At 39.9% G+C, this 20,671-nt stretch overlaps 1 protein-coding gene across 2 annotated transcripts in view; it reads right to left on the bottom strand.

Moving 5' to 3' along the window:
• Positions 1-18,998, bottom strand: part of paqr6 (progestin and adipoQ receptor family member VI) — a 29,582-nt gene extending 10,584 nt beyond the window's left edge. Inside the window, exons 1-4 of one of the 2 annotated variants that reach the window (XM_063485045.1) lie at positions 18,195-18,267; positions 12,181-12,432; positions 3,652-3,917; positions 467-594 (exon numbers count right to left, since the gene is read on the bottom strand). In XM_063485045.1, coding sequence (XP_063341115.1) covers positions 467-594; positions 3,652-3,917; positions 12,181-12,432; positions 18,195-18,252 — 704 coding nt within the window. In that variant the 5' untranslated portion in view covers positions 18,253-18,267. Of the gene's footprint in view, positions 1-466; positions 595-3,651; positions 3,918-12,180; positions 12,433-18,194; positions 18,268-18,784 lie in introns of those variants that run through there. The other variant, XM_063485046.1, reaches the window with a different exon arrangement.
• Between the last annotated feature and the right edge of the window lie 1,673 nt (positions 18,999-20,671).

Below are 20,671 nucleotides of genomic sequence, written 5' to 3'. Positions count from 1 at the left end.
AAATTAACAAATTAAAAATGTATATATATAAAAATGTGACTCCATACAGGTACATGTAACTGATGCTGCCATGTAATATGTTGGCATATGCATCTCTGTTTCCAGGTTGTAGATTTACTTAAGAGAAGTACTCTGTAACTGTGTTTCTCAATTAGCAATGTCACTGCTTCTCTCCGACTTCCTGTGAGCTTCAAAGCTCTCTGACTTTTCTTGTGTATTTTGACTCAGACTTAGTGAATTTTGCAAATGTAGCCTCCACACTTCCCCACCTGTCTGTTTTTCTCTCCAGCACTATCAGAATTTTCAAGATTACATCTTTAAATCTCTGACTTTCAGTGATCCTTAGAAACTCTGTCGTGTTTACACAGCTGGAACGCTGACAAATGTTCACTTTACCTCTTGCTTTGATCATGAATATAACTAGACTTGTTCAAGTCTGGTGTATATGAAAGGACACAAAACTCACCATGTTGGGAGGAAGTGGGTCCAGATGTTGATCGTCTCGTTGTTCATTTGGAAGCTGCTGAGGATACAGTCCAGTGCTGAGCTCCTTGGGTGACGGTATCCAGAGATGATGCTGTCCTCCCTGAACACCTGCGGAGCAAGCAGACGATCCAGGTGACAGGTGTGAAATTCAGCCAATCCTCGAAAAGGAAAAACTGATCATCAAACTTCATCAGTAAGTCGCAGAGAGTTTGCAGAACTACTGTATCGTTTAGTTACACTACAGTCCTAATGATGCTGGGTTTCTGAGGCCAATATCAGTATTTAAAAAATTAAATAAATAAACATGTTCATTTTCACTTTCCTCTAAATATAAAACCTTATCAGATCCTTTTGATAGTCATCATTAAAATGTTGATATTTTTATATTTTCATCAATCTGTGGTGGAAGAAATGTTAAAAAACAATGATCATTTCCACAAAAGCCAAGTTTGCACCAAAAACTACAGAAAAAAGTAAAAAAATATGTAGAAGAACTTTACTGGTGGTAATTATTTTTATCTAGCCCCTTAAAGTGTCTGTATATAGTTCCCCCACTGTTTTCACTACATACTGTAGTGAAAACTTGTTTCTTTATGGTAAAACATCCATGACCGGATCCATCTGGATGTTGTAAGAGGAAAAGATGTTAAGACAAACAAAGATGACAACTATGTAAATATTTAGCAGGAGGGCTCTAATATCACTGCCAGTTCAAACAGATTACAGTACAGCACAGACTACAGCGAGTTAAAGGGAAAGTTCAGGTCGATGGCAACATGTTAGATTTTATGATTAGGTTTTTGAGATTTACTTTATTCATCACACCAGGTTCCCTGCAAGCTTTATATTAAAGGCTGTCGGTTTTTACAGGTATTACCGGACTGTACACAACTCAAAAAATAAAGTAGAACAATATAACTAGAGTATATGTTGCTGATCCCAGCAACAGTTTTGATTGCTTTTAGATGTTAAAAAAAAAAACCTCTTTAAACTCTAATAACAGAAAACCAAGGGCCTAATTTTAGTCTTCACACTGAACTCATGGCTGGAAACCATGCTGCAGAACTGCTGCACGTAAACTATTTGTCACTTATGAGATAAGGTCACTACAGAAGGGAGGACGGCAGCCAAAGCAGATGCTCGAACTGCAGGGCTCTGGCTCCTGCTGAGAGTCTCACAGCCACAATCAGCTACCACACTTTTTTTCTGCTGAAGTGTGAAGATTAACCCTCATATGGCAGAACCATTGTGTGCAAATACACTATGGCTCAGTTTCCGAGACATGGATTAAGCCTAATCTTAAACTAAACTTCTTTCAGTTGAGATTTCTTTACTTTAAGTCTATGACTGGGCTTAATGCGTGTATGTGAAACTGGCTGTATGTCTGCAAGGCTGCAAGGTGCAGTGGGTCAGGGTTCGGAGGTAATCACATGATGAAATCCTGATCTTCTTCTGCATTACTTAAATTAGTATTTGTTGTGAATACAGTGTATTTTTGGAAGCAAATAAAAGCCTTGAAGTAAAAATACAAACACGGAGGTATAAAAATAATATTATGCAATTTACCATCAAGGTTAAGTGAGACAAAATCCTAAATGTCTGTGGATTTACCACACAGTTTAGACTCTGTGTAGCACACTGTGGTCATTTTTTAAGGGTGTGGTGAAAATATTGCAATTAGGAGCTTTCAAAAGTTTTAAGACAAAATTAAAACTAGTTACAAATAGGGCTGTGCGATATGACCAAAATCTCATATCCCGATATAAGAATTCTATCGTCCCGATAACGATATAAATCACAAAAATGTAACATTTTCTGTAAATTCTGTGAATCTCGGGTAGCTCGTCTTGCGGGAAGTGTTTCCAGCTGCGCGTCATGTAGCTGGAGTCGAGTGTTTTAACCGATGCATGAAACTATACATTTTTAGACATAAGTTGTAACGGCCGCCGTTTTCTTTGTGAGTATTTATTACACGGCGTGCTGCGGGGAAAAGCCTGTTCTAACGTTTTAGTCTAAGGTTTATTTTTTAACACCTGGCGGCTCTTTTTTACTTCTCATCCGTAAATAATCTGCTCTTTCACGTGATTCAGTTTATTTTGAAAAGTCTCAACAGGATCTTGAGCTTTATTGTGAAAGGTTTATGTGGAACATAAACAAGCGGACACGCGATGCTGTTACCGTCGTTGTTGCTAACCACAACGCATAAAAACAGGCGCTTGTCCGTTCGTAGTGTGGTTATATTAAATATAAGAGAAAGAGAGAACTTTAAGAAATTAATATAGCCACTACAGTGACCGTCAAAACGATGAAAAAATATTGCCGTAAACAGCTTATTTTGCGACACCACGAAACAAACGATAGTGTAAAATGAAACGATAGACGTTTTTATATCATCATCCGATATATATCGTTATATCGAACAGCCCTAGTTACAAATAACTAAAACAAACCATTTAAATTAATAATTTTTCTCCCCCTCCCTTCAGAAAAAAACCCATATTTAAAACATATTACTCTCTGCTGTGCCTGTGCATTGATTAAATGATGCAACCTGATGAAACAATAATTATCATACTACAAGAAAAGCAAAAAAAAGAAAAAAGAAAAAAATAGGTTGCAAACTCATCTGTAGCGCATCATAGGCTCATTTAGATGGAACAAACTGAAAGACTACACAGCATAAAAATATCTCTCTTGGCATCGCTATTGTTTGAGGCTCGAGTCATTCGTCAGGCGGGTCATATCCTGACAGACAAACCTGAGCATTTCCTGCCGTTACATAAGACGGTAAGAAAAAATAAACATGCATTACATAAACAGAAGAATGCATGCTTGGCTTTATAGACACGACTATTGACAAAATCATTTCTCTGAAGACTTCTAGAAATAACTGATGTCTATAGTAATAATAATAATATTAGAGCACTGCAGCTTCTCTGCAATTAACCTTCTGTAATGCTGTGCAATGCCACAAATGCTTAAACTTGAGTGGAGGGCTACTTATTCGTCTCATATGTATTTACATTCACCTCTTAGTCCTTAATAAGAGTTTAAGAAGAATACCTTCATCAAAGGAATAGAGCCAACCCACCTCCTTTTCCCATTTTCCCATCAGTTATACGGTCCTAACAGACCGGACCTGGATACACCAGGTTACTTTCTTACCTTGGGGACTTGGTGGATGTCAAAGAGCTGAGGAAGTTTGAAGCTAAGCATGTCTGCGGGAAGCCTGATGGCACCCCTCCCTCTTTGACAAACTTCCCTGAGCCTGGCTCGCCCCCCACGGCAGAGGACGAGCCACACGGGGTAGTCAAACACCGGGATTCTGGCCGCTAAGTCTGTTCTGTTCGGGTCCCATCTCAAGCAGCGCGCCCAGCCCTGGCTCCACCCAGTGCCACTACTGGCCCCGATCCCACGCCACACAGGAAACACTGCAGGGACACAAAGACATGCAAACAATCAGACACCAAGACGAGACCAAAACCTTGACTTCCCCACACTGGCTCCCCATCAAAATAAGAATTTTTTTTTATGATTATCCATACAGTTTTGGTTACTATCAGTCAACAATGATGTTTGTTAATACACCTGTGCATTTTTAAGTGTCAGAGACTTTATTGTTAAAATGTTTATACGTGACTTATGAAGTGATGATCAGATTTGCTGGTAGCTTGGTGTTACTTAACTAGAATTACTCTGATTGCATGCAAAACCTGTAATTTAAAACTAATTAAATGCACAGTATTAACCGATAAAAGACATAGCTTTCACCCAAAAAAATAAAAACATGCACTTCTTGCAGCATCATCAATGCATTATCAAGATTTTTAATTTTTATTTTCAGAAAATAAATTCCAGTAAAAGGTTGAAGACAGAACGTGGCTAACAATTGTAATTTAGGGCACTGAAGGAAATGATGATGTGCTCATCATTAAATCTAACCACCTGCTTTGTTTTGGTCATCACTTTGATCCACTGAAATCTATTCACACAAATGCACCACACTGGATAACTGGTTCATCTGATGGCCCCCACCTATAAAGTTTATATGACAGAGTCCTCGAGTGTGACATCTCTGTGGACTGGAGCAGACTCTGAAAACAATCGCCTATTGTCGTCGCTCTTGAGACCTACCCAGACATTGATTTAAAGAATGCCCGGCATTGTCACACTGCAGAGGCCTGTGACCAAATGCAAAAATGTAATAAGAACATGTTTGTGTGAGCCACGGCCTTGTTGACCACTGCCCACTGGCTCACAATGGGAGTGTGAGCATTGCAACTGGATCATAGTGGCAGTGGAAGGGGGCAGCCTAGTCTGAATTAGACTGATTTTCTTTAACAATTTGTGGACAGATAGCAGCATTATTTACCTTTGGAAGTAATGGCAGCAAGATGCACTGTAGGAAGGCCAGGATGGTCAGCTGGAGCCTACTGATGCTCATGACTGTTAAATACCCACTGCATTGTATCTAACAACATCTAACCATTTCCTTCTCCAAAAATGTATCTTTTGCCTTGTTTTTACCCGTGTCTGGTAATATGTATTGCACTAACACCTTCTGAAAGTTGAAGTAATGCACCTGAAAGAAGAACACGTTTAACTGCCAAACACCAGAGTGATAAAACCTGTGTAGCCTGGTGAGGTTTGATGCTACGGTTCAAACAGGTTAAACATGCACAGCAAAGACTATTCTGACTGAAACAGAAGTTCTGACAAACGGTAAAGCTAGCACCTTACAAGTCTATCCCACTATGCACATACTCTAAGAATACTAAAATATCTCCCAGCAAATATGAAATAGTATTAGGCTCGATCTTGAATTAGTTTAGGGCATTTCTGGCCTCAGTTACCAGGACAAAATGCCCTACCATACTCCAAATTTTTTAAGTAGTTTGGAGAACATGAAAAAGAGTTGAAGGTGTCCAAATTCCCCAGATCTCAGTCCAGTTGAGCATCATCCCCTCTGGCAGGGTGAGAGCAACAAGAAGGGGCCGCTGCTTACTGCACCCCAGCTGCAGGCCCCGGCCTATTAACAGTGACAAAGTGCGCTTTGTGGAGGCTAAAGCCTTGAGAGTACAGGGACCAAAGGATGACTGTTACACACTGCACTGGATGGAAATGAGGCATCTCACAAACACACACACATACACAGAGTCCCACCATTGCTCTAGTGCTCAGTGCAGTAGCATGCAAGCACGCTGGCACAAATCCTGCATTCACTATGGCTGGAAAGCATAGCTGCACACAAACAACTTATAATACCACAGCTTGAGTTAATAATAAAAGCTACTGAAAGCCACAAGGTTCACACCAGCCTAGAAAAAAAAGCTAATTTAGATTCAGATCATTGGCAGTGTGTGCCACCAATCATTTAGTCGTGTGAGATGTAGGTGTTTTTTTGTTGGAAGGTGTGTGAATGCTGCGAATGTTAATTCTTTGTACTCAGCTTCAGGGACCAAAACAAGTGAAAGATATATGTTTTTATATTGAATTCTAGACAGATGAGTCAATGTTTAAATGTGAAATGAAATATGAAGCCAACAGGGAAGTGCCAAAAGTGCAGCTTCTTTCCTTCTTCTTCTTGGGACTCTCATGTTAAAGTTTAACAAAGTTAAAAAGCATATTTACAGCTTGGTACACAAAACAGTTTTGGCCTCTGTGGATGATTTCCTCCTTCCCAACAAATTTATGGGTTGGGAATTTTTCACACTGATTATACGTTCTGCATCCATAAGTCCACTACGGTCTGATTGATGCAAATTTCATCATAGAGAGTGAGTCCAAAGGTCCGTGCTGTTGTCCGAATGGCTGGAGATTTTTTTGTGAGTGTGTGGACTCGTCTGCAGAGACTTTGCACTACAACACATCAGCTGCATTTATGCAGAGGGAGGCTTTAAAGAAGACTTCAGAGAAATAGAACAAGTATAACAACTTGGCCGTCACGTCTCCAGGTGTTTGTGTCTTTATCCACAGCAGAGTATAAGGCTTCCAGCCTGCGTTTGTGCCTTTTGGAAGCATTTCTCATGGAGTTATATGACAGGATATCTACCGTAAATTATCCTGCTCCGTGGTAGAGACCTTAAAAGAAGATTGTGCTTTAGTTTAAAGCACTCGAGTTTCACTCTCCTGTTCATCTGTTACTTGGGGCTGGGGGGTACGGTGGTGCGATGGTTAGCACCAGCTAGAAGGTCCTGGGTTTGAATCCAGACTGCGACTGTCTGTCTCTCGCCTTTGCCTGCTATGTCTGCTAAATTATTCCAAGCAATACTACAAGCTGATCGGATATTGAAAACTGACAAAAGGTCTTGTGTCTCCAAGACCTGAGCTCTTTACTATTACTAGTTTATACTAAAAGTGAACTAAACATTTGCCAGGTAAATGCTTTTAATGTGAAGTTCCAGCAGAAAGAAATATTTGTCTCAATTGAACAGAAATCCACTTTTTTCTCTGGAATGTCGCCAAAGACATCAGGTCCACAATAATGTAAATGTACAAATACTGCAATACTTTTGTCAGCGGGACACAGGCTCAGGCACCTCCATGTTAGACACTGACTTAATGCATTTAAAAGAACATTTCTGAGATAACCATTTTAGGAAACAGAAAGCTTGAATGGGTTCCCAGTTCACCTTCAGTGCAGGCTCAAAGAAAAGCATCAAACATCAAACACAAGAGGCAACATCCACCTGTAGTCTGAAGCTCAGGACCAGAGCCAAATCAGCACAACATGCTGAGCATTCAATAAACAAACAGCGGCTGAAAAAGCTGATAAGCAGTCAAATGAGGGAGTCCCACCTTCTTCTTTTTTTCTACACAGCTCTGGATTAGAGGATGTAACCAAAGTGGAAAAGTACTCTAGTCATACAAGCACAAGTTAATGAATATGCCAAAGACACTACAGCTCCATGACAGGCTCAAAACTCGAGGCTCATCTTCACCCCACCCTTCTTCCTGAGGCCCTGCTCCCTTGACAGATTAACTGAGCCATTCGGGAAGCCCTCTGCAAGGATGTGTTCAGATGGTAAAACGCACATAGAAATTTGTTTGTTGGACACACACATTGAGCCTCATTAACACAGACGGGAACAAAAAAAAAAAGGTTTAAATCCTGTGAAAATATCAGTAAGAATATCTCCCAAACTGTCACCCTGTCCACTACATGCGAGGTGTTTACATGTGCTTGTCTGTGAGCGCTAAAGGCACCCACACTTTCTTCCCAGAATTGTGAATTGTGATAAACCTCGCTCAGGCATTTTCATTGGTCTGAGGTGTCAGACTGCACATTTCCCACAAATGTGTGACAGTGTTTGTCAGCATCTTCAGGCTCTGCTCAAACACGTCCAGGACAGAAGACGACAACCCAACAGAACACATACAGTAAACATTTCAGAGGGCTTGCCGTTGGTTATTGCACCATCAACCATTCCCATTTATATTAACAATTACATATTTTATGAGTAATGCAGTCTGCTGTGATGATTTTCATCCTCCAAGCATCCACCCAAGAGGACAGGCCCGCACAGGCTACAACCACCTGTTTGCGTTCAACCCATGAGAAAATTAACAATGAGCAGGGAACCAGTTTTTCAAGTTAGGAAAACTCAACTGTTCCTCAGTACATGCAAAGTCTGAATGTGTCACATTAGGTCCCAGCAGAAAAACTGGTGTACAGCAAATTTCACGCTAAACTTATTATGCGGAAAAACTATTTTAAACAGTTTTTAACAAGCTACATGCTCACAGATCAGTGGTTCAATTTCACTAGAACACTTAATCTACCGTATACTAGAGCTGGATAAAATTAAATATTTAACCTAAAATAATTTTGATAGCTATATGAGACAATATGGTCATTATGAAGTTGACTGAACTCATTGAGAATTGTGCTGTGCCAGAACGAACATGTTGTTGGGAAAGCAGTAAAGCCACATTGGGTTAGGCTGACACATACAGCGTAGGAGAAGCGCCTGTGCTAATATTTGAGCTGCTGCAGCCGCAGACACCAGCATGTTAGGAGTGTGAACGAGACAAAAGACAAAATGACAGCAGAAAGTGTAAATGAAAACTGGAGTGACAGTGTCACCAAACACGATGCCCTGACTCACACAGCCCAAGGATCAAAAGTTGAGGTGTTGAAAAGAAGGGTCAGAGGAATTCAGTAGTGTGGAGATATTTTGGCTGTTTGAAGCCTGGCAAAGAAGCTGAGCAGTCCGCACTCCACACTGCATCGAAGGCATGTTTCCACAAAGGCAGGATATACTGTGGCAAGACACGATGCCAGTAAAGCAGAGTCGAAAATGTCGACTTTAAGTGGCTCATTAAAGTAATTGACCCTCATTATCAACTCCACAGACGGCACTTTCCTAGCTATACATGGAGTGGAGAGAGACAGCTGAACAGCTGTGTCACACTTCACTACCATATCTGATTGTTGGTCAAGTCACATCCATATGAGGCTGACTGCCCACTTGAATTAAGACAGCTTGAATCTGCGCAAAATAAACGATATAGTGCAAAGACGGCTATTTTATTTAGAACTGATTTTGTATTAATGACTAGCTTATTTATTTGGAAGAGACCAAAGAATTCAGTTTAGCATTTTCTCGTGTTCTTTTGTAACACTTGAAACATTTAACTGGTCATAAGAGCACACTGACACTTTTATGTCAGTGTACTCTTATTTAGTGCCATATGTGTACCTATGTCATTTATTTTAAATACATCATTTTGTACAGTATATTTAACATGTTCAATTCATAAAGTTTTTGTTTCCATATCACTCCGTCACCCACTCAGATAAAAGCTATTGTTAAGCCAACTTTTCTTCTCATTGGCGGACCTTCACAATTAAAGTTCGAATACCAGGTGGGCGGGGCTTCTGTGCTTACAGCCACAGCAGTATGCCAGAGATGATCATACTGGGGAGCAGAAACCAGAACGTCAGTGACACAATAGCTCATTCAGCTCACAATCCATCTCTATTCACAGGCTTTCTGCCTGCAAACTGGCAAATATGACCTTGACTGCAATTTCGTAAACACCCATTAATGATGTCTGGGTGCATGTTTCTCTAAAAATCTGGCCAATACTCTGGGAACAATTCTTCTCTATTGTGGACGGACACCTCGCCATGGCATAAACTGCCTCAAACGGACGATTTAGAGCAAACTAAAGCCTCAGCTTTGGTTTGTATAGGAGCTAAATGTTTTCAACTTTGGTTCATATAGAACCCACGATTTGAAAATAATATATAAGAAAAGCATTCACCCCAGAAAACACAATAAAATATTATTTTTGAATATGTGACATTTCTTAAAGCCTAAGCTAACTTATTCAGTTTATTTGTCAGAGGTATTCTGTTCAGAGGAAGTCGTCTCTCCACTCTGTCAGGGTTTTTGGCTTTCTATCGGATTAAAAGAAACAATCTGAAGACGTTATCTTGGACATCTTTCACCACTTTGATAGAAAAATGAATGTCCACAAGCAAAACTAAGTACCCACACACTAAATGTGGATGCTTTTATAGCACCAAACACTCAGACACTGCCAAGTAACATATTTTGATACTTAAGGAATATGTCCCATCAGTGTCAGTGATAAGTATGGATGCTGACAAGACTGTACTCTTATTTAGTGCAATTATTGATTCTGCTTACAAGTAGTCTTGTAAGATAATATAAAATATATAGAGTAAAATTTATACAGGTGGGGAGAAGCTCTACTGCAATAATTCTGACATCATTCTTTGCAAAAGAAATTGTCCAAAAAACAAAAAACATAAAAGGAAGTGATAATGTCTCAGGAATGTGACTCTAAAACAAAACTGGAGCTGGCTTTTGATTCCGAGCATCCAGCATATAATGATGTAATGCTGAAGACACAATGCAGGAAAGAAAAAATGCACTAATTCCTGGAAGCTTGACTATAGTCTGTACTGCACATTAGGTGGAAAAGTGAGCTCAAATATGTGGCTTCAATCATGCCTGATGCCTGAAAGCTTCATGCTCACCTGCAAGACGACTGGAGAACATTAATGTCCCCATCAGCATCCAAGGCAGAGGGCATCTGCTCTGTGACTCAAGATTATGACTGGGATTTAAATGCTTTTTAGATATAAGGTAAGCAGGCTTCTTGTTAATAATCCAAAAATGCTTTAAGTGGAAAAAAACAAGAAACTGAAACATAAAAACAAATGATTGTGTTTATCGGTTACATATGAACTACGCAACCCTGACTCAGTATTTGAGGTTACTTTGAAACATAATGGGATAACCCTGCAGAAGGAACGTCCACTCACTCGATCATGTGATATGTTTTGTAACTTCCCTCTGGTTGAAGTCATGCTGCAATGCTTCTCCTAGGTGTTCCTACTTCATCATGCCTTTTCTGGTAACCGATTACATGTCACATAAAGACTGCACACTGTTATTAAACATGTTGATTTGACTTTTTGTGCCAGATCAAAACACTAAATCACTATCAGTTTTTTCATTTCTATTGCATTATTGATTCAAGTGGACCCTTGAAATACCCAGTTCTGAATACTTGGCACAATCTAATAGAAGAGTCAGCCAGGGAATGCAGTATCAAATGGAAACCAGCTGACACATTAAACATGATACAAAAGAAAACAGGACCGGTTTGACTCCAAACTGAGATAAGGCAGCAACTGCCAAAAACAATGACTATGTCTAACTAAACAATTAACCTGGGAAAAAGCCTGCAAATACCTGTTCAGGTGTCAGACTTCTCATTTTGTGCAACAAACACATCTTTTGCTGCACAAAAACCATTGTTAAATCCAAAAGACAGTAGAATTCCTCTAATATTTCTGACCAATTCATTTTTGTTAAAAACACAAAACACAGTTACTCTTCGCATAGTCGTATTTGGAGGACATACAGTGTCGAAATAAAAAAATGACTTAATAAAAATGCTAATAAAGGCTCCATGATAAACTAAAAAAGCAACAATCAATTTGTCAAAGACACTTTTATGTTTTGATTTTCCACTGTAGGGAAGACTAGCAATGCCAAAACCAAAACTAAATAACTTGTTTTTAAACGTAGGCAACAATTATTCTAGAAATATTTATATTTTCTGATCAAATATATTTATTAATTTGCTTAATCTAGTTTTCTTTTATTAAAACACAAAAGGCCACAACTCATAACATTCGTGAAGCTTAAACCTTTATTTAATTCTTTTTTTTTCTTTTTTTTAAGTTGTTTTTGACGAGAAACATAAGTTCTTTAAATCGTCGTGGGGGAAAAAAGTTTCGCTCTTCTGGCAAGTTCTTACAATGTGGAAAAATCCATGCTGGAAAAACACTGCAAGAGTATTCGCCTGAACACATCTCCAGGGAAACGGTTCGGGAAAACATGTTGGTCACATGCAGCTAATTCTCATAATAACTGTCTCCGTTCTTCAACAACGTGTGTTCTGTTTTCTCCTCTTTTCCTTCCCAAATTCATAAACGCGACATTCCATGAATTCCTACCCTGACACAAGCTGGAGGAAAAAGAAAAACGGTCTAGATGCTGGACTTCCAGCTGCAGATAAATAACAGTCTCTGCTGTAAAGAGTCACAGCTGCAAAACTTCAACCTTTCAGCGACGGACAGCGAGACCAAAAAAAAGAACGAAATCTTAATGTGTGTGTAACACAAATATTTTAAATGCGCAGACTTACCGCGACCCTCGGGCATGGGGAGGGATTCCTCTCCTTCAGTCCGCGTAAAAACGCTGAAGTCTTCCTGTGGGTGACAACCAGGGCTGGGTGTCTTCACTTTCCCGTACCTCGGCTTCACTGTGCAAGGTCTCCACACAGCCTCTTTTTCTCTTCTCCCACGCAAGCCAGTAGGAAGCGCCGCTTCGTGCTCACGTGGATCGCAGGAGTAACAACAACACGAGCCATGTGTGTCCACCCTGTGAGCGCGCGCTACTGCTGAATGGACAGTGACAATGGTTTGGTGTAAACCGCGCCCAAAATGGCAAATTTGGTAGTTTCCCTACTGCACATATTTGTATATGTACACATAGGGAGGCATATATACTCATATTTACCCAGAGAGGTAGGAGCAAAGATTTCCATAATAAATGTATTTATATAGCTATATGCATGGGGAGGACTGAAACTTCAAAAAATAAATACACATAACGAAAAAAAGGTCAATAAATGTAAGCAACATTTACATAATGTGACATAAACTGATATTTCTGGTTTATTTTGTATGGAGGACCGAAACTGACAAAAAAAATATGCAAAAATAAGTGGCATAATTAAGAATTACTCTTATATGCCATTACCAAATATAGTATTAAACAAATGTACTATATTATACTGTATTATATGAAATATTAGGAGGTAGCACAGTGGTTTAGCATTGTTGTCTGACAGCAAGAAAGTCCTGACTTTGAATCCACCATCTGGTCGGGCTTTTCTGTGTGGAGTTTGGATGTTCTCCACGTGTGTGTGTGTGTGTGTGGGGGGGGGGGGGGGGTTCTCTCCAGGTATTCCAGCTTCCTCCCACAGTCCAAAGACATGCAGTTAGTGGGGTTAGCTTAACTTGTTAGTGTAAATTGCCCACAGGTGTGAATGTGAGTGTGAATGGTTGTCCGTCTCTCTGTGACAGAACAGCAACCTGTCCAGGGAGAACCGTGCCTCTCTTAATGACATTTTGTACTGCAGATGATGAGATAATCAGTCCTTACAATTTTACACAGAGGGACATCAGTCTGAAATTGTTCCACAATTTGAAGATTCTGCCCATCTTTACTACTCTATCCTTCGAATATGCTCTTTTTATACACCCAGTCATGTTACCGACCTACTCCCATTTAATCTAATTAGGAGAAAAATGTTCCTCAGCCTGCTTGTTTTTACTTCACTTCATTTTTCAGCCTTTAGTTGCCACCCTCCTGAAATTGTAAATACTTTGAAAATTTACCATTTTAACAAACATTTGATATGTTTTAGAAATGGAACTGTGGAAAAAATATGTGTTTATGACATTTGCAAAATATTACATTACATTTTTATTTACATTTTACACAGGACTGCAATAGTTTTGGAATTCAGGCTTGAAGTATGAAGGACTGAATATGCCAAAACTAGAAATTTACAAATTCATTCTATCATTCAATTATTTATTTATGTGGGTGGTTGGTTTTGTATAAGGTATGGCATAGAGGTCATAAAAGTAAAAGAATGTAAAACTCATAATCTAGTACATTTATGGACTTTACTTTTCTGCATTCCTCCTAATGACCAGCTGAGGATGAGGCCTCTGTTTGCAAAACAAACAAACAAACAGTTGGCTTTTATTTATGAGCTCAATAAAAACTTTACTGATAATTTTATGTCCTCATTCACTTCTCTTAGTATTATTTGATACAACATGATCTACAGTAAAAAGAGACTATTAAGCAGAATACCCTTTAGGGCATGCCTTTCAATGAAAAGCAGTCAACTCAAGCAGAAACTAAAGGAGGCAGGACGGTAAAGAGGAAATAGTAATCGTGGGAAAGAGTAAAGTCCTGTGAATCAGTAACATGGGTCTAGTGGTGGAAAGAAACAGTACATTTATTCAGGCACTGAGGACTTATAAGTGTAGTTTTGGGGGTTTTTGTTAAGTAAGTAGTACTTTTTAAGCATTTGTTGATGTTTATGAATGTGCAGTATTTTAACATGAAAGTTAATAAGTGATTATATTTGTGGATATATACTATGAAACACAACCAGCAGCACGGTGGTGCTATACTTAGCACAGTTGGCGCAGGGCGAGGGTTTGAGTGTTTCTGTGTGGAGCTTGCATGTCCTCTGCAAGGCTTTTCTCTCAAACTTTGTGTCCAAAATATAGTGCTTTGTGAGGGTTTATCATATTAAGTAAGTCTAATATTATCTAAATTTTAGCCATTTCCATAAATGCTTAAAAAATGACTTCCACTTCATTAAAACTTGTGTAAGCTTATATTAAGCTCAGTATGTGCTGCGTTATGAAGCCACAAAAGTGGCTGTTGCCTCAAGCACAAACAATAATTACTGACATACCTGGTATTAACTCTCCCTCCTTTATGTTGGAGATGTTTTTGGCTCCAGGGCTGCCCAACCCTTTAGACCTACACAGCAGTGTAACACTATGACTCAGCTCTTAAGGAGATGTACCACTAAAGGATGAGCTGCTAAAACTGTACATTCAGCATATGTAGAAGTGTTTAGACTGCCAACATCTCTCTGTTCCCATTGCTGCTCTGGTCCTGACCATACAGTGAGTCCCTGTGCACGGAACTATTCCTTTAACGGAGCACCAGCACTCAACACGTGGTCTGATCCTGCTCCCATCCATTCACAGCCACTCTGAAATTACACTGGCACTAAGATGCAACACCGTGGCAGAAAAGGGAGAATCAGCCCGACCAAATTTAGACTGAGAACAATTTGGATCAAGTGCAAGACCAGTCAGTAGGCCAGTGCTCCACCACTACGGTCCAGACTGAAACTTCTACACCTAACTAGCCTCCAAAGATAGCGTGGTAAGTATAGAACAAAACACAAGCAGATAGGGGTCAACGTTGAAAAGCTGGTCATCTAAAACCTGTAAGCAGATAGATTAATAAATTATTATTACAATTGTAAAATTTCTTAGGGATGTTATTAAAAAATGTAAATCATTTTAAAACTACTTCATATAAGTAACTGCGATACTGACCTAATTACTGAGTAATAATTGGTCTATAACTTTCCTTCTAAGCTCTTCATGTGTTCATGAAACACTAAAACTGAATTGATAAGAAGTTTGATGATAACAGGTAGTAAATATCAATTAGCTATGGGTGTCTTGCTGTTAACAGTAAAATATTGAATTGTAGTGAACAGTTTCCAGCCTAAATAAAGCTTGTTAAAACATACATGATCTCTCTCTGCTCAGATCTCTGTTCCCCTTGTGGCTTATTCACTACCCTTATAGATATGACTTGCAGGATTAGCCCCATATTTACTGTTCAGGTTAGTATTCAGTGAGTTTCCACAGGAAGACTGCAGAAATGTGACAGATTTCAGCAACACTGTAGCTGCCAATTTGCTTTTCTTTCTTTTGTTAAAAAAAACCCCTTTATCGTGAAATTAAGCATCACATTACCTCGGTAAATCAAATAACAAAAAGCATCTGATCATGACTCACTTTTGACCAAAAGCTACTTTGGTTTGGTTTGTTTCTGCGGACCTGTAATATATTTGAGGTTTTAACCTCGCGGTCCTCACTGACTTTGGCAAGACTTCCTCAAACACCACCATGACAAAACTTCTTTGGTTTTTTCCAACATGTCTAAACAGCCATGAGATGGACTGTTACATAATGTGGTACACGCATTCATGCCGCTCAGAGGAGTGATCCTGACGACTTCCACTGATCTGCTGCTTTGTCTTTCAGTAAAAAAAAGAAAATTACAAATGGCTGAAAAAAAGTTACGCCAGCAGCCCCTTGCACCCAAAATGTGGCCTTCCTTCCTTTAGAACAACATTTAAAATATACATAGGCAAAATAAAGAAATAGCCCTAAAACATTTTATGTTTCTATAACATGTCATATCTTTTTGAGAAGGACAGATTTAGCTACCTTCTTCAGTGCTGCTGTACTCGAGCTGTGTTTGAATTACAGCTCCTGGGTCATCGCTGCCCATTTAAATAGTGCTGACCTGTTAACTGGAATGCACCATGTTTCTCTGGCAGTGGGGGCAGTGGTGATATTTTGTAATTCAACAGTTTTGCTGTTGAATTTTAGTTTTCTTTAAGAGGGTTTAATTATTATTTTATCCTTTGTTTGCTTTGTTGATCTTCGGCAGCTTAAACTGACAGGGTTTTTGTAGTTTGTTTCAATACTCAAGTCTTAGTTTATCCTCCTTGTGTGTCTTAGTAAGGTTGTGTTGCTGGCTTCTTTCACTTGATGCTTGAGGGAGATATTGGCCTCAAATTATTATCAAATAGTCTCATATTCATTTTATGTCAATAAAATTTAAAACATTTTTCAAAATCTCCTGTACATGAAAATGTCTACTTGGTCAGAGGGAATTATGCTGCACGTTAACAGGTGACAACCACCAGAATCAGGAGGCATCATCCTCTGGAGAGGATGCGCTCACTGACAGCATCGTCAAGCCACGATTGTCTCATGACAGAGGTAAGTGATACTGGTTAAATACTGGAAGTCACTCCCTAATGCCTCAGCAAAACCAATCGCACCTCTAGGACGGTAACACTTCCTCAGGATTACAGTTACTCAAGTTGCCTGTGACTTGCTGTCTCTTCTACTATGTCACATGATTATTTACGTCAGCCTTCTCATGAACCTGCAGGGAGACTCTTTTGTCTAAGCTTTGACCAGATAGGACATCCTGTTTTATTCAGCGCCAGACAAACATTCAGTTTGTGTCAACACAATCTTCACTGCCATCGTACCTCCTGTTTGAGTTCATCCAAACTCAGAACTGTGTGACTTTAAACACAAAGGACATTTTAGTTTCACGCATGCCTTCCTGACAGCACCACTTCATTTCACTGCACTATTCAAACCAGCTGTTTGAAAGATTAGGAAGCACTGAGACATTTCTTTGCCGCATCATTACTGGCTAAAAATTTTAAATTCCAAGTCGGAAACTGGGCTCAGTACTACATATGAATGACATACTTGCCAAAATATGTCACTGATATTTTAAGGCTGCTGAAAAAAACACTGCCTTTGCTGTAACGTTTTGTCAAAATATATCCAACAAATGAAAAACACCCACATCAAATCCATCTGTAAAGCACATTACCATGCATTCTTAAAATAGCCTTGCATATTCACCAGAAAGAAAGAAATAAAGAAAGAAAAAGAAAAAACTTTACTGACCCAGTGGGAAAATCTGAAGGGTTGGCCCCGCCTCCTTTAACGCAACATTAGTTATAAAACTCTCCAGCACATGTGCAGTGACCCCCAGCTGCACATGTTCCTCCTCCCTGAATGAGATCATCAAGTTTGTCTCTTTGGTATTGTCTCAAGTTCAAGTTTGAACGTTTAGGGCTCAAACATTAGCATTAAATAATTCATTAAAAATGAAAAACATATTAAGAATATTTAGTTTTACTTTGCACTGTGTCAGTAATCATTCAAATGATATCAAGCACATCACGAATGAGTTGTTGATACTTGAATTCAATGAGAAAATGACACAAGTGCTCCATTCAAGATAAGAAGATTATCAGCCAAATGCATAAAAAGTAACGGCAAAAGTGCTGATAAGCACAAAAACCGGACAGTTTACTTTCATGAATATGTTAATGATGTGTTGCATCTTCGCTTAAAGGTTTACGATCATGTTTTACATGTGAAATTTGAAGTAATTTTAACTCGGGTGTAGTGATAGCTTCTTTTTTCACTGCCTGAAATTACAAATACTAAAAGTAAAAGTACCTTAAAACCACATTTGAGTGCATATGAGAAACGCATCGCGTTACTGTGCAAACTGTTAATCAGAAGCAGCTTTATAGACTCTGCTGTTATTATTGTAAGTACATAAAAAACGCTAAGCAAGAGCACGCAGGCGCGAACGTGCGTAAACAAAGCCTGATGCAGGATGCACGGCGCAAACACGTGTATGGCCTGAACATTGCGACACAGCACATTTGTACGGTTCCCCCGCAAATTCCCATAAGGAGCTGCGACTTACGAGGAAAACCCTCCAGTTTCACTTTACGGGAGGAAGGGGAGTGGGTGCACAGAATCATTACACAGTTCCTAGAAAGAGATGCAGCGAGTCGGGCGGGGGTCCCTGCTATGAGGAGAGATCGTCGCCGAGCTTATGAGAATCACAGCAGGACACAGCACTCTGGTCTAACCCTCCAGCTTCGTGTGTCCGCTCTTGGGTGATTCCGGTGAAAACAAGAGAAGAAACATTTTTGGGGGAGGAAAAAAAAAACTTCAAATTCCATCAAAATTCCCCATTCCCCGTTCCTGTTGTATCAAACACGACTCCTCCTCTACTTCTCTTCTTTTCCCTCTGCACATTCCTGCACTAACAAAATGAAAACACTGCCGGATCCCCTAGTGTCGGAATCCCACCCCTCGGGCTGGATGTGAGGAAGAAAAGGAGACAACAACAGAGGACATGAGCTCCAGAAACACCGACAGAGAGGGAAACATTTACAGTGACAGTATGAAACAATGATGTATACTGCTAAACTATTAACAAACAGAAACAAATGCACGACAGCGGCGATAGGCGCACATGTAGATTTCAACCACAGAGAAGTTACTTACGCATAAACTCCAAGCAGGCGAGACATTTCCCCAAAGCGAGCACAGACCCCTGCATGGACATTTCTCACACAGATTACAGATGCTTTTAACTAAGGGGGGTAAATCTAACAAGTTTCACGTATGTTTAAACTGTTCATCCTGTCCCTGCAGCCCGGTCCTTCCACTCCAAAGTCCCTGCAGCTTCACAGCTTCATGAGCTCTCAGAAAGAGGATTGATTCGGGTCAGCGAAGTTTCCCAACCCCCTTACCCAGCAAAATAAATGGGCCAACACCGATGCCAGCCGCCTACTGCTGGGGTGGCACTGGATCTGCTGCCAGGGGATTGGTTATTCTGTGTGCTCGGTCAGTGGTGGGCACTGGGCCTGGGACAGAGAAGAACACAAGAGATGGAAGAAAGAAGAGAAAGAATGGCACATGGAGACCTAGTTTGAGAGAGGCCTTGAATAGATTTGCAGAGTTGAGAAGGTTCGGGTCACTCGGGTTCGCTGCAGGGATTTTAGATTCGGAATTTGAGTCTTTGTGTTTTTAAAGTCAGACTCTTACTCAAGTGCAAAAGCTCTAGCATCAAAACATTGTCAAAGTACCTAAAGATCTTAACTATTGATTCACTGTATATCACACTTTTATGTTGCAGCTGGAGATTTATCTACACTGCTCAACAAATCAGGGGAACACTTGATCATCACAGCATAATGCAAAGTCAGTTACACTTCATGGATAGCAGTGATTCCACATCACCTGCTTTGGTGCAAATCAAAGTGTCAACAACAGCTGTAGTGGGGAGGGAACATGACCCTCAGATAGGCTTTTGCAGGTGGTTGCCCCTCCTGACTGATGTCTGTCTAGTTTTGCTATCTTTCAGTGGGACCTGTGCACAACCGGCACAGTGCAGCTCGACCGGGATTACTAATGAACACCAGAACTGGCAGGGCTGCTGCCGGTTGGCCCTGCTCTCACTGATGAAAGCAGACTCACAGTGAGCATGTGCCAGATGTCTAAGCATCCAAACTCTTTCACGTGCTCTCACACTTCTGACACACCCAGGAGAGGAAACTCAAACTACAGCAAAACTTGCATACCATCGTCAGGTTTGAACCTGCCCCAGACATCACGAGCAACGGGTGAATCTGACTGAAAAATGGAGGACACCACACCTCCTAGGGTAGCCACTCTGAAGCCATACTTTAAATCATTCCGCTTTATAATTCAATTTTTTAAAAAAGAGGGGCATAATTTATAAAAAAAAATAGCATAATATGGTGTTAAATAAGGTTCGAAACTGGTGACACAAACTGTTGACCTATCAGTGAGTGCTCATAAATTGAATAAAAAGTCATTTTCCTAGAGACAATTTGGTTTCTCTTTAAAACAAAACAGTTAATCAAAGAGTGTTTTTTTTTTTAAACCACCATCTGTAAAGGAAGTTAATTGAGGAAACAGGTGCTGGTGGATGATTGTGTAGCTTTAACAAAATATAAGTATTGTATCCTTCACAACTGTTGATATTACAATTACTTCCCAGGCATGTAAAATCCTGAGTTTCATAAACCTGTATGCTGGGTTTTTGCTTCCAAGAAGCCTTTAAATTCGTGGAACTGGTATCCCAAACTAAAACCAGAGTCGTGGATTGTATTTCATGTCTCACAAGTATGTGAAAACAGCTCCACTCCCACACAACCCCAGTGAAGCCCTGTGGTGTTTTTATCTAAAAGGCTGTTTAAGAAACCTCCCTTCCCAGCTGCAGGGGACAGAGCTGTCTTCACAGGTTTCGTGTCACGAGTTTTCTGCTTCTCGGCTATTTGATTTATCACTCTAGTGATCTGGTGAAAACAAAAGAAGGTGACATAGGGTCACAGAGGACTGATAAGAAGAAAGAGGTCAACATCG

Source organism: Pelmatolapia mariae, linkage group LG10_11 (genome assembly GCF_036321145.2).
Source record: "Pelmatolapia mariae isolate MD_Pm_ZW linkage group LG10_11, Pm_UMD_F_2, whole genome shotgun sequence".
Lineage (NCBI taxonomy): Eukaryota > Metazoa > Chordata > Actinopteri > Cichliformes > Cichlidae > Pelmatolapia > Pelmatolapia mariae.
The sequence above is the reverse complement of the archived record's forward strand: the minus strand, read 5'-3'. Positions and strand labels throughout refer to the sequence as shown.